General features: G+C 42.8%; 1 protein-coding gene across 4 annotated transcripts in view; it reads left to right on the top strand.

The window, feature by feature from the left end:
• Positions 1–14,967, top strand: part of LOC123762039 (uncharacterized) — a 36,388-nt gene extending 21,421 nt beyond the window's left edge. For all 4 annotated transcript variants that reach the window (XM_045748238.2, XM_045748237.2, XM_045748235.2 and 1 more), the window contains 2 exons: positions 10,944–11,124; positions 12,057–14,967. In XM_045748238.2, the coding sequence (XP_045604194.1) occupies positions 10,954–11,124; positions 12,057–13,502 (1,617 nt within the window). In that variant the 5' untranslated portion in view covers positions 10,944–10,953 and the 3' untranslated portion in view covers positions 13,503–14,967. The remainder of the gene's footprint in view (positions 1–10,943; positions 11,125–12,056) is intronic.
• The last annotated feature ends 778 nt before the right edge of the window (positions 14,968–15,745 follow it).

Below are 15,745 nucleotides of genomic sequence, written 5' to 3'. Positions count from 1 at the left end.
GTGGCTGGTCGGCCAGAGTGGCTGGTCGGCCAGTGTGGCTGGTCGGCCAGTGTGGCTGGTCGGCCAGAGTGGCTGGTCGGCTAGAGTGGTTGGTCGGCTAGAGTGGCTGGTCGGCCAGAGTGGCTGGTCGGCCAGTGTGGCTGGTCGGCCAGTGTGGCTGGTCGGCCAGTGTGGCTGGTCGGCCAGAGTGGCTGGTCGGCCAGTGTGGCTGGTCGGCCAGAGTGGCTGGTCGGCCAGTGTGGCTGGTCGGCCAGAGTGGCTGGTCGGCCAGAGTGGCTGGTCGGCCAGAGTGGTCCTCTCACCAGTCATTACAGGGACCTGGCGGCTGCTCTACACACACACCGTCAATGTACAATATACCGTAAGAGCATTAATGACACATTACATATCACTATTCACCAGGGGAAAATACACGCCAATTATTCATGCTTCATGCTCCCTATATCTTTGACAAGCCATCGTCTTCCAGTCCCTGTTGGGGGCCTTCGGATAAAATCAGAATTCGCGCAATGAACAATTTCTTATAATAATAATAATAATAATAATAATAATAATAATAATAATAATAATACCAACATTATTTCACACTGCCATTTATTAATGTGTTAACTTACATTATTCCTTTAAGAGAAACAACTGTGTTATGTGTTAAACAATTAGTTACGTGTTATTGGTACTGGGATACACACTGATTTGTTGAGTATCGTAAATAATATAAATCAAGCCCATATATATATATAATATATATAATATAATGATATACATAAATGTTGATATGGTTACATCACGTGAAGAGCACTAGTCAACATTGAGGTCAGTAACTATAGCATTGTTGAAGACCGCTGCCCCACTCTATCAATATTGATGCCGCTATCCTCTCCATCCGTTTTGGAAACCGGGACTTTCTCCATCAGTGTTGGAGACCACTATCATCTCCATCCCTGTTGATGACCGCTACCCCATCAATATCAGAGAGCGCTACCCTCTCCATCAAGCTATTCCCGGAATATTGGCCTTTCGAGACACTCGTCAACTGGTGAGAAAGGTCACAACATCAATAGGTTAGCTGACACGGCTTTGTTCGTATCCCTATTTTAAGGTGACTTCTTCCAATTATACTCCTGATCAACATGGCGGCCACCAGTAGATAGTTGATATGTTATTGTCACAGGTCGTGGAGCGCATTCACGGCAGATCAGGCTAAGTATTGCTCTGGAAACAGGGTGGTTGAGTTATGGAACAAATTACCGGATAACATTAATAGACGAGGGATCGCTGGGTTGTTTCAAGCGTAGGTTAGACATGCATATGAATGAGTTTGGATGGATATAAGATCTGCCTCGTATGGGCCAATGGGAACTGTCTCGAATGAGCCGATGGGAAGCGTTTCGTGTGGACCAATAGGCCTTGTGGTGGTGATTGATAAAGATTAAGCCACCCAAGAGGTGGCACGGGCATGAATAGCCCGTAAGGCCTAGTGCTATTTCCTATGTTCTTATGTCAAGCTGCTCCTGATATGACCACACACACACGGGAGACATCTCCCGTCACGCAGGGTGCAGTCGCACCTCCACAGATCTCCAGCATCAGCTCTTGATACTGGTAATGGCTCAAAAGGGCCACCACTTACGGGCTATTCATGCCCGTGCCACCTTTTGGGTGGCTTAATCTTTATCAATCAATCAATCATGACCACACACACGGAATTATCTAGCGTAGGAATATCTTAGGAGTTGTTCTTACATCTTTCCTCTCTCTTGTTTTTGCTTATTCCCTACTTTCGTGTGACTGACTTGTGTTCAATATCTCTTGAACACTTCGTCGTATTGACTTTAAACTTCAAGTGCTTTATTTCGAGCAAACAGGTTTATTATTATTACTGGAATTGAAGATTGTAGCGCATTGATTACTATTTGGTTTTTCTTACTGCAGTTTCTGTGCTGTGTGTTGAGGAAGCCTAAATCACTATATTACCACTTGAAATATTAACTGTTGCATGATAGCTTGATCAATATAATCTATTCTATCAACTTGTAATGTACTTATTATGTTGAACCCAAATTCTGTTACCTTATTGTTTAGCTTAAGGACCTGCGGGAAACACTATGCGTGTTAGTGAAATTGAAATAAGTTTATTGAGGTAAAATACACACAAAGGGATGAGGTAGCTCAAGCTATTCTCACCCCGTTCAGTACATGGTGTTATTACATACATAGACACACATCACAAACAATAAACATATTACCAAACATTCTGAGAGATAAACATCAACATTTCCTCCTTTACACATGTATGTTAGTGGCCTTGCAACAATGTTACTCAAACCCCCAATGTGTGTACTTTCTCAGTACAATGTGCCTTCGAATATATATAAATAACTAAATGAATAAATGAATGGTTGACGTGTAGAGCAGAGTAGACCCTGAGACCTTCAAGGGATTGTTGTTGTTTTAGGTTTAGCTACTGAGAAGGAAGTGTCCCTGTAGCACGGTCTATGGTGAGCCCGTGACCTCCAGGGGAGCCAAGCCGCCGTATTGTAAAGCCCTGCTCCACCGGGACCTTCAGGGGTCCGGTGTTCCCGAAGACATCTCTGCTCAGTCAACATCAGTCAGACGTACAGCGTACTGGAGACGATTCGGGAAGCACATACTAATATGTATAACATTAGTGTTTAGTCTGGCAGTGAACTACCATAGAGGGTGAGGAGGACGTTGTGGCCTGCCGTAAACTCTGCTACTGGTCGGGGGTGGAGCTGTCTAATGAGCCAGTCCATTATGAGGTGAAGGGGGAGGAAGGGACACCATTAGAGGGTTGTAGCGTCGTTAGGCTTCTGGAGAAGACGAGAGGAGTTTTTTTTTTATTATTATTTTCTACCACAGACGTGGCCACACATTTACAATGCTAACCAGCATATATACATTTTCTTCTGTCCTCCATGGACAGGATTAGAGATGTGCTAAACACATAGTTCAAGGGTTTATTGAACAATCAACCACAGAAGGTGATTCGGTGGTTTTAAAATGCTAAGCTAACCTACATACGTAAATATTTGAATACCAGTTCATAGCTTGCAGGTACAAATAGGTGTGTGTATTCACCTATTTGTGCCTGCAGGACCCAGCTTTTAGCTCTTGGATCCCCACGTTTCCATCCGCCGGTTGTCTAACTGCGGGGTTCGAACCCCATGATCCTCGTTTGTGAGGCGACCTCTTAGCCTACTGCGCCACAGGATCCCCTACACTGTGTGTGTGTGTAATACCTAAATACGTTTTCAGGTAGGGAGGATTAGCCCCTGGATGTCCCGCTTCTTCATTTTTGTATATCTGATATAACACTATTTTCCATATTTAAGAGTTCCGTCGTATATACTTGTATAGCTGTGAATTGTCGTCAACTGTTTCTTCATTTGATTCCACGTCATCTTGAGATGATTTCGGGGCTTTTAGTGTCCCCGCGGCCCGGTCCTCGACCAGGCCTCCACCCCCAGGAAGCAGCCCGTGACAGCTGACTAACACCCAGGTACCTATTTTACTGCTAGGTAACAGGGACATAGGGTGAAAGAAACTCTGCCCATTGTTTCTCGCCGGCGCCCGGGATCGACCCCGGGACCACAGGATCACAAGTCCAGCGTGCTGTCCGCTCGGCCGACCGGCTCCCAACGTGGCCACTACTGTACACTGAAGAAGTACTTCCTAACATCCCTCTAGCTCTCCGGTGTTTCCACTTTCCTCGTACTGTATCCTCCAGTCTCGCGTCTGATCGAGATCAATGTTCTTGGCACTGTGTAATGTCTCAGTATTTTGTACGTCGTGATCATGACTGCTGGATAGTCTTACCACGTGAGTTCGTAGGTATTCAGTTGCTTGAGTGTGTTCTCGACGTTATATACTCCAGGACTGATCATAAGGTTGTGTGTAATGTTTGTGTGTGTGTGGTGGTAGAGGTGTAACCATGGTAGCTTGTGTGTTGTGGGTGTCAGCCGGTGGTGGGAGTATACTGGTGGCAGTCCCAACACGGGGGTGGTAGCAGGGGTAGTTGTGGCAGTGGTGACGGTGTGGGTATTACAGCCGTCACTCTTAGGGTGACGGTGTGGGTATTACAGCCGTCACTCTCAGGGTGACGGTGATAATGTTGGCGGTGAGTAAGAAGGCAATAAATGCTGGCAGTGAGGGCAAAGGTCACTGTTGGCATTTATAAGAATGTTGGCAGTGAGGGCGAGGTATAGGTGTGGTCGCTGGCGGTGGGTGTGGTCTCTCTCACACACACACACACACACACACACACACACACACACACACACACACACACATACACAACTAGCAAGATTGAAGCTTCACACAAAGCAAAACGGACATTAAGCATAAAATGCCATTAAGGGAAGCGACTATAATCTTTGATTATGAAGTTATTATGAAAGCTGTGGCAAGAGGAAGAGAAGAGGGGAGTGGGAAACTAGCTTTCTAAAGAGGCTAGTACCAGCTCAGATCATTTTGAGAGAGAATAACATGGGAAATATATCAAAGAGTAAAAACATCGCAAGGCATAACTAGCCAATGCAAAGAAGGTGAAAGAAGATTTATATCACCCGTAAGGGATAAAGGAGCCAAGAGGCACATTGTCCATAGTTTAATAGACAATCTTTAAGAGGCAAAAAAGAAGAACTAAAAGAGCATGGAAGAAATAAAGTGCCGCAGTAAGAAGATAACTATGAGAATGGAGAGGTAATGAGTGGAGTACTTCAAGGGCCGGTACCAGAGCCTATCCTGTTCCTAATATATGTAAACAATGTAACTGAGGAAATAAGCTCATTCCTCTCCATGTTTGCTGACGATGCTTAAGCTAATTAGACGAATCAGAACTGAAGAGGACTGCAGTACATTACAGGATGAACTAGACAATATCCAGAGTTGGTCTGAGAAATGGCTACTAGGCTTTAATTCTGACAATTGCAAGATTATGAGGATAGATGTTGGAGCAAGAAGACTCCATCTAACAAGGAGATGGAGTTAGTATGGAGAAGGAGATAGTAACAAGGAGTTAGGTGAAGTCTGCCTCTGGAGTTACACATAATCTAACTCCAGAGACACACATCAGCAGAATAACGATAACTGGGGCAGTATGCTGTCCCAGCATGGAACCCCATACCTAAAGAAACAAAACAAACTAGAAAAGTTCCAAAATATGCAGCAAGGTTCGTTCCTGAGTTATGAAGAAAGACTGAAGGAACTGGACCTCACTACACTGGAGGAAAGATAGAATAAGGCAGACATGATAACGACATACAAAATACTAAGGGGTACTGATGAAGTAGATATAGAAGCACTATTCGAATTGAGGAACAGTAGAACGAGAGGACATAACTGGAAACACATAAAATTACAAAACTGTCAGAATGAACTTTTTCAGTCTAAGAGTCGTAAATAAATGGAACAGACTAGATGAAAGTCTGGAAGTCAATTAAACACAATTTTAAATGTAAATGTGATAAGAAAAAGGAGGAAATGAGTCATTACATTGAGCTAATGATGATCGAAAGACTGAGTTTAAGAGCAGATTCTCGACCACACACACACCCACACACACCCACACCCACACACACCCACACACACACACACACACACACACACACACACACACACACACACACTAATGATATCGATGAGTCTATTCTTGGCCGTTGTGAAGGTCAGAGTCCCATCGCGACTTCTGCTGGTGGCTCTCGGGGGAAGTCCTTCGTTTGTCCCAGTCTTCTATTCGTCCTTGAACCTCTTGGAAAGGTCTTCCTGACTCCTGCGCAGTCACTCCAGCGTTGTGCTTCAGGCCTCTGGGGGGTTCCATGTTATGGACGGAATCTCGTGGACAGCGGGCCGGCGTCTTCTGGAATGGTGTGGAGAGTTGTTCTTGGTGTTCCAGCAGTCACTGTTACTTCTGCTCCAGGTATGTCCAAGGAACTATGCTCCAGGCGAATCATAGGATTTTGTTGCAATAGTTTTCGTGGCTAATGTTCCAGTTCACTTCTTGATATTGTTCCATTTGGCTGGTACATATTGTTCCAGGTGGCTCGTGGATTATGTTCCAGTAGTAGTAGGCATCCATCAGTCTCAGGAGACTATGGAGTTGCGCTCTGGTTGTCGGTCTGGAGTGGCCTCTCCAGGGCGCAAAGCCAGGGTAGGTTGATACGGAGGAGAAGCTGTTACCCATGCAGCGGCCCCCCCCCTCTCCACGGCTTACAATACTGTTTACAACATTACTCCAGCATGGTGTTCCAGCTGATTCCTGGATGATGTTCCAGCTGATGGCTCTTTCCTTCTTGTTATTATTGCTAAGAGTAGTTAGGTCATGACGATGCCTTCTCTCTCGGGTTCTCTCTATAAAATGTGAACGTGTTTGAGAGCATTGTAACAACCTCCGACAACCCCGCTCCTGTGCCAGGTAAGTCCACTACGGGCTCACCATAGCCCGTGCTACTTGCCCCGCTCCTGTGCCAGGTAAGTCCACTACGGGATCACCATAGCCCGTGCTACTTGCCCCGCTCCTGTGCCAGGTAAGTCCACTACGGGCTCACCATAGCCCGTGCTACCTGGAACTCTTTATTCCCAGTAGCTGAATCTTAGACAACAACAACTCAATTTTAACACAGGTGGGGTATAGGAACAGATGACGTCTGATTCCCGTTAGCAGGCTGAGAGCTTTCCCTTCTCATAGCTCATGGTAAGCCTATACTCACTAGTTTCCTTGCAACACGACCAGTCAAGCTGTTAACACTCGGGTACCTAATTACTTCTGGGTGAACAGGGGCGGGCAGTTAAGAATTGGCGCCCAGTCAATCCTTCCTTTGCAAGGACTCGAACCCAGACCAAATTGTTCGCGATTCTGTTGCCACTGCCGCCAGAGACGGACGCACGCAGGATTGCTCGCTCGCTCACTCACTCACTCACTCATACACACATACAGTTTTGGGACCTGATAGCTGAGTGGACAGCGCTCTGGACTCGTAATGCTAGGGTCCGGGTTCGATCCCTGGTAGAGGCATAAACAAAAATGGGCAGAGTTTCTTTCACCCTGATGCCCCTGTTACCTACCTTGAGGTAATAGTGTACGGTGATTCGTGGAACAGTGATGTGGAACGGGTATCACAACAACATATAAGTTGGAAGTGAAGGAAAATTGTGCATAGAATATTATAAATATAGAATACTAGAAATGGTACCTATTTACCTAGCAGTAAATAGGTACCTGGGAGTTAAACAGCTGTTACGGGCTGCTTCCTGTATGTGTACTCACCTAGTGCTAACCTAGTTGTGCTTGCGGGGGTTGAGCTCTGGCTCTTTGGTCCCGCCTCAACCGTCAATCAACTGATGTACAGATTCCTGGGCCTACGGGGCTCTATCATGGCTTAATTATTTGTGTGTGTCTGTGTGTGTGTGTGGAAAAAATAGTAGTTAGTAACAGTTGATTGACAGTTGAGAGGCGGGCCGAAAGAGCAGAGCTCAACCCTCCACAAGCACATCTAGGTAAATACAACTAGACAGAGCTAACGAAACAAAGGAAAGCGGGGGGGGGGGGAGGCGTGTCTCTGATGGTGACACCTGTGTGCTGGCTACAAGGGAAGCAAGGGATGGGGGGGCGGGGGTTCTTCCTGCTCGTCACACCTGTTAGCTGGCCACAGGTGAAACACCGTTGCACACCATTAGCGATCTAAATATTAATAATATCAGCTGTCGACCCACTCACCCCACGCTGCATGGCTTAATTATCACCTAACTTAAGTGCCTCCTTTCAAAAGCATCTCTTTATTACTAAACTAAAAAGTACCTAATTTAAAGTCTGAAGGTGGAAAACAATGCATACACTCCGCTCACAATGTTTTTTATGTGTTTCTCTGGTGACAGTTTTCTATCCAAAACCACCTCTAGATATCGTCTTTATTAGAGTTCCTTAATTCCTTTCCACATAATTTGTAAATTGTGTGTAATTACCTAAGTGTAATTACCTAAGTGTAGTTACAGGATGAGAGCTACGCTCGTGGTGTCCCGTCTTCCCAGCACTCTTTGTCATATAACGCTTTGAAACTACTGACGGTCTTGGCCTCCACCACCTTCTCACTTAACTTGTTCCAACCGTCTACCACTCTATTTGCGAAGGTGAATTTTCTTATATTTCTTCGGCATCTGTGTTTAGCTAGTTTAAATCTATGACCTCTTGTTCTTGAAATTCCAGGTCTCAGGAAGTCTTCCCTGTCGATTTTATCAATTCCTGTAACTATTTTGTATGTAGTGATCATATCACCTCTTTTTCTTCTGTCTTCTAGTTTTGGCATATTTAATGCTTCTAACCTCTCCTCGTAGCTCTTGCCCTTCAGTTCTGGGAGCCACTTAGTAGCATGTCTTTGCACCTTTTCCAGTTTGTTGATGTGCTTCTTAAGATATGGGCACCACACAACAGCTGCATATTCTAGCTTTGGCCTAACAAAAGTCATGAACAATTTCTTTAGTATATCGCCATCCATGTATTTAAATGCAATTCTGAAGTTAGAAAGCATAGCATAGGCTCCTTGCACAATATTCTTTATGTGGTCCTCAGGTGATAGTTTTCTATCTAGAACCACTCCTAGATCTCTTTCTTTATCAGAATTCTTTAAAGATTTCTCACATAATATATAGGTTGTGTGGGGTCTATGTTCTCCTATTCCACATTCCATAACATGACATTTATTAACATTAAATTCCATTTGCCAAGTGGTGCTCCATATACTTATTTTGTCCAGGTCTTCTTGAAGGGCATGACAGTCATCTAAATTTCTTATCCTTCCTATTATCTTAGCATCATCAGCAAACATGTTCATATAATTCTGTATACCAACTGGTAGATCATTTATGTACACAATAAACATCACTGGTGCAAGAACTGAACCCTGTGGTACTCCACTTGTGACATTTCTCCATTCTGATACATTGCCTCTGATTACTGCCCTCATTTTTCTATCAGTCAGAAAATTTTTCATCCATGATAGAAGCTTACCTGTCACCCCTCCAATATTTTCCAGTTTCCAGAACAACCTCTTATGTGGAACTCTGTCGAAAGCCTTTTTTAGGTCCAGATAGATGCAGTCAACCCAACCATCTCTTTCCTGTAATATCTCTGTGGCTCGATCATAGAAACTGAGTAAATTCGATACACAGGATCTTCCAGATCGAAAACCATACTGTCTGTCTGATATTATATCATTTCTCTCTAGGTGTTCTACCCATTTAGTTTTGATTAGTTTTTCCAATACTTTCACTATTACACTTGTCAATGATACAGGTCTATAATTGAGGGGGTCTTCCCTGCTGCCACTTTTGTAGATTGGAACTATGTTAGCCTGTTTCCACCCGTCTGCTACGATTCCTGTACACAGGGATGCCTGAAAGATCAGGTGAAGTGGAATGCTGAGCTCAGATGCACATTCTCTCAGAACCCATGGTGAAACGCCATCTGGGCCAGCTGCTTTGTTCTTACCGAGCTCCTTGAGCATTTTTTCCACTTCGTCTCTAGACACCTCTATGTGTTCTATGTTGTTCTCTGGAATTCTTATTGTATCTGGTTCCCTAAAGATTTCATTTTGTACAAACACACTTTGGAACTTTTCGTTTAGTGTTTCACACATTTCCTTTTCATCTTCCGTGAATCTATTTCCCATTTTCAACCTCTGAATATTATCCTTTACCTGCAATTTGTTGTTTATGAATTTATAGAATAGACCTGGTTCTGTTTTACATTTGTCCGCAATCCCTTTTTCAAAATTTCTTTCTGCCTCTCTCCTCACTGCCGTGTAGTTGTTTCTCGCATCTTTGTATCGCTGGTATGTTTGGGGGTTCGGCCTCTTCCTGTATTGATTCCATTTTTGTGTCTTTCGGTCTCTAGCCCTCTCGCAATTTCTATTGAACCAATCCTGTTTCCTAGTTCTGCATCTCTGTTTTGGTATAAATTTTTTTGTGCCTTTATCATATATTTCACAAAACTTGCCATACATCTCATTCACTTCCTTGCCTAGCATCAAGTCTGTCCAATTATACTCACTAAAAAAATTTCTAAGGTCACCATAATGTCCTCTCCTGAAGTCTGGTTTTTCAACTGCTTCAACCTCCTTATTTTCTTCCAGCTTATAATGCATTGCATACTTTATTCCCAAAAAGACATGGTCACTTTTACCCAAGGGAGGAAGGTACTGAATGTCAAATATCTCTTCCTCCTTCCTGGTAAATATCAAATCTAGCATGGAGGGAACGTCCCCTTCCCTCATCCTCGTAGCTTGTTTAACATGTTGATACAAGAATGTTTCCAGGATGAGGTCTACAAATTTACAGGTCCAAAAATCTTCTGTTTTAGCTTCATATGCTTCCCAGTCTATGGATTTCAAGTTCTATCGTTATCCGCTCTCGCTATAATCTCTCTCATTATTGTTATAAGACCTTCACGTTTACTATCTAGCTCCTCCTTTGACCATGTGCTGCTTGGCGGTGGACTATATGCATTTATCATCATTAGTTTATCATCCTCATAGCAGATCTCTAGTGCTATTATGTCAACTTCTTGTGTGGTCTATTTTCTCTGATTCCATATTCCATAACAGTCTTCAGGAACCTCCATATATATAATAGCCTTCAGAATGTTCATATGCTGTATAGAAAACTGTGTACAGTAAGGAACAGTACAAATGTTGTGCGAGAAATGTATAGAAATGATTAAATCTTACTAAGGCTGTGGACGCAGCCAAGATGGTACGGATGATGATCGCACCACTATATAGCTGCAATTTCCAGAAAATGACTCCGGTAAATGACAGGATGAATACTAGTCTTAGGCGTAGGGAACATGACACAATTGGGGAAGGAATATAATATAATGATGACAGTCCAAATATAGCCAATAGATTAAGCTTCATTATTTTACTTTTCAGCTTGGGTGAGATGTTGAACGTGAGCCTCGAGGTGCAGGGGGTGAACGAGACGGTCGCAGGTGAAGACTCGCCTCAGTGGGTCCCCCTTGACACCTTCATTGGTCTGGTCCTGGCCTTCTCCTCCTGCCTCTTCATTGGTATCTCCGTCATCGTCAAGAAGCTCGCCCTCAGGGATATTGAGGTGGGTCCCCCCAGTTACTTTCCTGTGACAAAGTGGTGGCACACTTGCCTCATGCCTTACCAGCGATTTTATCTAGTTTTGTTTCTTAGCCAGGGAGAGTCGATTGGTCACAAGCTTTAACTGTTCACCCAGCAGACATGGGGAACATGGTTCTAAACCAGTTACTGTATTGAGTGGTTTTCAGGAAAACTAGTAATGTAAAATTTAACATGATCAAGCTATGGAAAGAGAAAGCTTCAACAGTTTAAGCTTTCTAAAAGGAACCAGAAGGAGTCTATTCCCATACAATTCTTGCATTCACCAGCTTGGTATACACTAACCATGTTAACCTGTTACACTGTCCACTTCTGTTGTTTGTCAAGCTCTCTCTGCAGAACAATACAGTCCAGTTCTTACTCTGAACTTTGTCTCATCTGGCAATCACTAACATCTCCCTTGTCTGATCCTCTCGTTTCCTGTCTACTTACTTTATCCAGTATAATTAACCCTTTTGTGAGGAACCATGTTTTAATTTACATGTACTGTACCTGATCAATTTGTCTGAGGGTATCAACATGAATTGATATTAACAACATTGCAAACTGTACTAGTGTAATGTAGAATGTGATAACTGTCAGTACCGTGCAGTTTGTAGTGTACTTGTGGTCTGTAGAGTTTGATGGCATTGTTGGTATCTGGTGATGCTCTAGTTTATGCAGGCTCTGTCACATTTGTTTTATCTATTTTGTGTTAAACATGACATGTCACATATCCAACCATATATGAAGTCATATTTAGCACAAATGCAGCCATGTATCCCATCATATTTTATCATTTAAATATTACATTTTGTCATATACATTATGTAAAATGGCATATTTGTTATTCATAATCATGTATAATGTCATGCATGTTAGTATTGGACAAGGTATAATGAGTGTAAATATCCTCAGGCACGGGGTGGGATTCGGGCAGTTGATGGTGGCTATGGTTACCTGCGGCTGCCCAAGTGGTGGCTGGGCATTTCTCTCATGGGACTTGGGGAGCTCAGCAACTTTGTGGCATACATCTTCGCCCCAGCCATCCTGGTCACACCCCTGGGGGTGTTCTCCATCGTGTGGACGGCAACCCTCTCACCATACTTCCTCAAGGAGCGCCTAGGTATGCTAGGGAAGCTAGGATGTGTGCTGGTGCTGGTGGGCTGTGTCATTGTCACTCTCTGTGGCCCCAAAGACAGAGAAATTGCCAGCATGGAGGAATTGCAGTCACAACTGCTGCATCCTGGCTTCCTGGTGTATGCTGGTCTGGTGGTGATAGTGTCAGTGCTGTTCATGGCCCTGGTGCCACGTTATGGACATCGCTATGTTCTCCTCTACATCACAATCTGTTCTTGCTTTGGCTCCCTCTCTGTCATGTTCTGTAAGGGTGTCGGCCTAGCAATCAAGCAGACAATCGGCGGCATTAATGAGTTCACCAACTGGGCCACCTGGGTGTGTCTGGTAGCACTCATAGCCTGTCTTCTAATTGAGACAGTGTACATGCAGCGAGCCCTTGACCTTTTTAACAGTTCAGTTTTCATGTCTGTAAACTATGTCTTGTTTACATCTCTTGTGATTGTTGCCTCATCAATCCTCTACACAGAGCTACGAGAGATAGGAGTCAAAAACATCATTCTAACACTCCTTGGCTTTATTGTCAACATCGTGGCACTGTACCTCTTGCACTTGGACAAGGAAGATAACAGCCCTGAGGCCTCAGATGAAGGGAGGAATGATACAGAGGCACTGCCACAGATAACTAAGGAGTCTCTGCAGACAGGTGTTCAGCTAGGCACTCCACTGTTGGGTCGCACTCCAGCTTCCCCCTTGGCAGGCCTCAGCCTTCCCCACACAATGTTCCCAGCCAAGACCAACTCTTGCATGTCTCTCATTAGCCAAACTAGCCTGTGTCAACACACTGCTGACCATAACCACCACACACATGCCAACGATGGTGACCATGACAACACCAGCCAGCATAGCAATACCAGCGAAGATAGTAGTAGCAGCAGCAGTAGATGTGGCAGTAGCAGTGCAGATGGGATCAGTAGTAATGGTCATGGTGATAGTGTTAAGAGGTGCAACCACCAGAATACTGACAAGGTTAACCAAAGACACTGTCGGTCATCATCTGGGTGCATATGTGAGGTACCACTTCTTACTGAACTCCACACCTCAAGCTCCAAGTTCACCATCCAGATGCCTGATTCAAAGACAGGCATCAGCAAGATATCCAGCAGAAACAATGTAAGGAGTAGAAGTAGCAGCTGTAGTAGCAAGCCAGGTGAGATCAGTGTAAATGGGGAAGATGATGACACCAGTGAGAACTTTAAGCATGAGCATTGTCAGGTGCTCGTTTGATCTAGACCTCCCCAAGTATTACTTCAGTGCCACAGACATTAATTTCCGTAATCAAAGCTCCTAATATAGAGCAGGATTGATTCTCATATTACACCAAATATATGTATAGTAGTTACATTAGCTTTGTGCTATTTTATAAAATATAATATATACAAATATGGGAATTATAACATTAGAATTTAAGTGAATAAAAGATTGCAAAGAACAAGAAGTTTTAGAACAACATTTACTTCCAGAGTAATGTTGTTTATATAGGCAGTGTAGATTGTTCGATAATGCAACATTTAACATAATATTTTATTATATGCTTTGGAGGAACAATGTATATTTTCCATTTTTATGATGTCCATAATTGTAAGAAAATGCGTGAATATGTCTGTGTATTTTGTATACATGACTGATGTTTATATTATTGCTTTACATATTAATCTTGTAATTTATAACATTGTACTGTATATGGTCAATGTTCTTAACTTCTCAGATGATAAATGCATCTCTCTGCATTCCTCTGAAAATTATTTATAATTGTTTTCATAAGAATAATGCTTACAGCAATTTCTGCAATGAAGGTGACAGCAATGGTCAGAGGTGACAGCAGCAGTCAGTGTAATTTACTGTTCCAATTGTATTTTTATAATTTACTCTACTTTACTACAGAAAAATGAGGCACAGACTTTGTGCATTTTCAAATGTACCAGACACACACACACACACACACACACACACACACATCTCATGCCATATATTCCTTCACTACATACTAACATGTTACTGTATGTACCAAACACACTCACACTCCAGAGGCAAAGAGTTCTTCCTATAATGTGTTTCCAGCAGCTTCCTCTTCTTACGTAAATCAGTATTAGGATAAGAATTTAAGATAGGACAGGGAGAGGGAATGGTGAGAGGGAGGTAGAAAGACGGTCTCACTTCATGCAGGTCGGCGTTCAATCCCCGACTGTCCAAGTGGATGGGCACCATTCCTCCCCCCCCCCCCATCCCATCCCAAATCCTTATCCTGATCCCTTTCCAGTGCTATAGTCATAATGGCTTGGCACTTTCTCCTGATAGTTCCCTTCCCTTCCTCACTGGACACCTTCCCTGTTGAGACTTCTGTAGACGTAATTTATCTTCTGCAGTTTTACATCTACTCTTCTTTGTTCCTCTTTTCGGATCTGCCCATATTTCAGGGAAACCTCACGGAGAATCTTCTCCATGTACTGTCTCCCACTGTCGTTAAAAGATTTGCAGAAATACTTACAAGTTAGAAAATTTATAAGAATTGAATACTTTGGTTTGGCTACTATTAGGAACTGTGTGAAAAACGTATTTTCAGTACCTTTGATTTTTTCATATAGTTATGCACTGAAATAGGTAAATATGAATGTACTGTACATACCCTTTGCATAGAAAATAGTTCAGACCTTTGATCTCTATTTTCATAAATAAAGAATACAATATCAAATGTATGTTTTGTGGGATTATCAAAGGCAGGGGTGGAATCAAGAGAAGCACTGTCGGAGTAAAATTATACCGAGAAGCCGGAGAGGAATAACAAAGTGAAGATTGGAGTGAATCGGCATGAGAAGGATAGAGAGGAATTATAAGGGCCTGATGCAGGTTAATAAAAAAAGATATGATTTATAAGAGGCAAGAATGGAATTACAATACAGTATATGCACAGGCTAGAGTGAAATTATAAATAAGTGTTGGGATGGAGTTGTAGAAAAAGTTAATTTTCCCACTGAATTATCCACACATTCTCGTGTGTTATTTACACTTTGAAAAGCCTTATTCCTAAATTCAAATCCTTTATTGAAACTCATCCTATATTGATACAATAGGACCCGTGAAAATCACACCAGAAATAAATCTCTCTTTGATAATTCCAGTCAGACTAAATCTATGCAAACATGCTGTGCAAGTAAAAGGACCCAATATAAGGAACTATTTTACATAGTGATGTTGTTTTGATGCTGCATTCAACGTTACTGACTTTGAATTGGTATTGCCTTTGGATATTGTGCCCACTGGGTAATTTCAGCACCATAATATCCCACATTGTGCTACTAACTCGCTTAGTGTTTTAGTATCTAGAAATACAACTACTGTACATCAATTTAATTTCTTTTATCACTACTTTATATTGATACCGTATATTAATTTTCTATATTAAAATTCTGTCATTATATACCTATCATACATTTATTTTTTAATCAAGACTGACTGACTTTTACCTTCTA

The sequence above is a fragment of the Procambarus clarkii genome, chromosome 34 (genome assembly GCF_040958095.1).
Source record: "Procambarus clarkii isolate CNS0578487 chromosome 34, FALCON_Pclarkii_2.0, whole genome shotgun sequence".
Lineage (NCBI taxonomy): Eukaryota > Metazoa > Arthropoda > Malacostraca > Decapoda > Cambaridae > Procambarus > Procambarus clarkii.
Note: the sequence above shows the minus strand (reverse complement) of the source record. Positions and strands in the feature narration are given on the sequence as shown.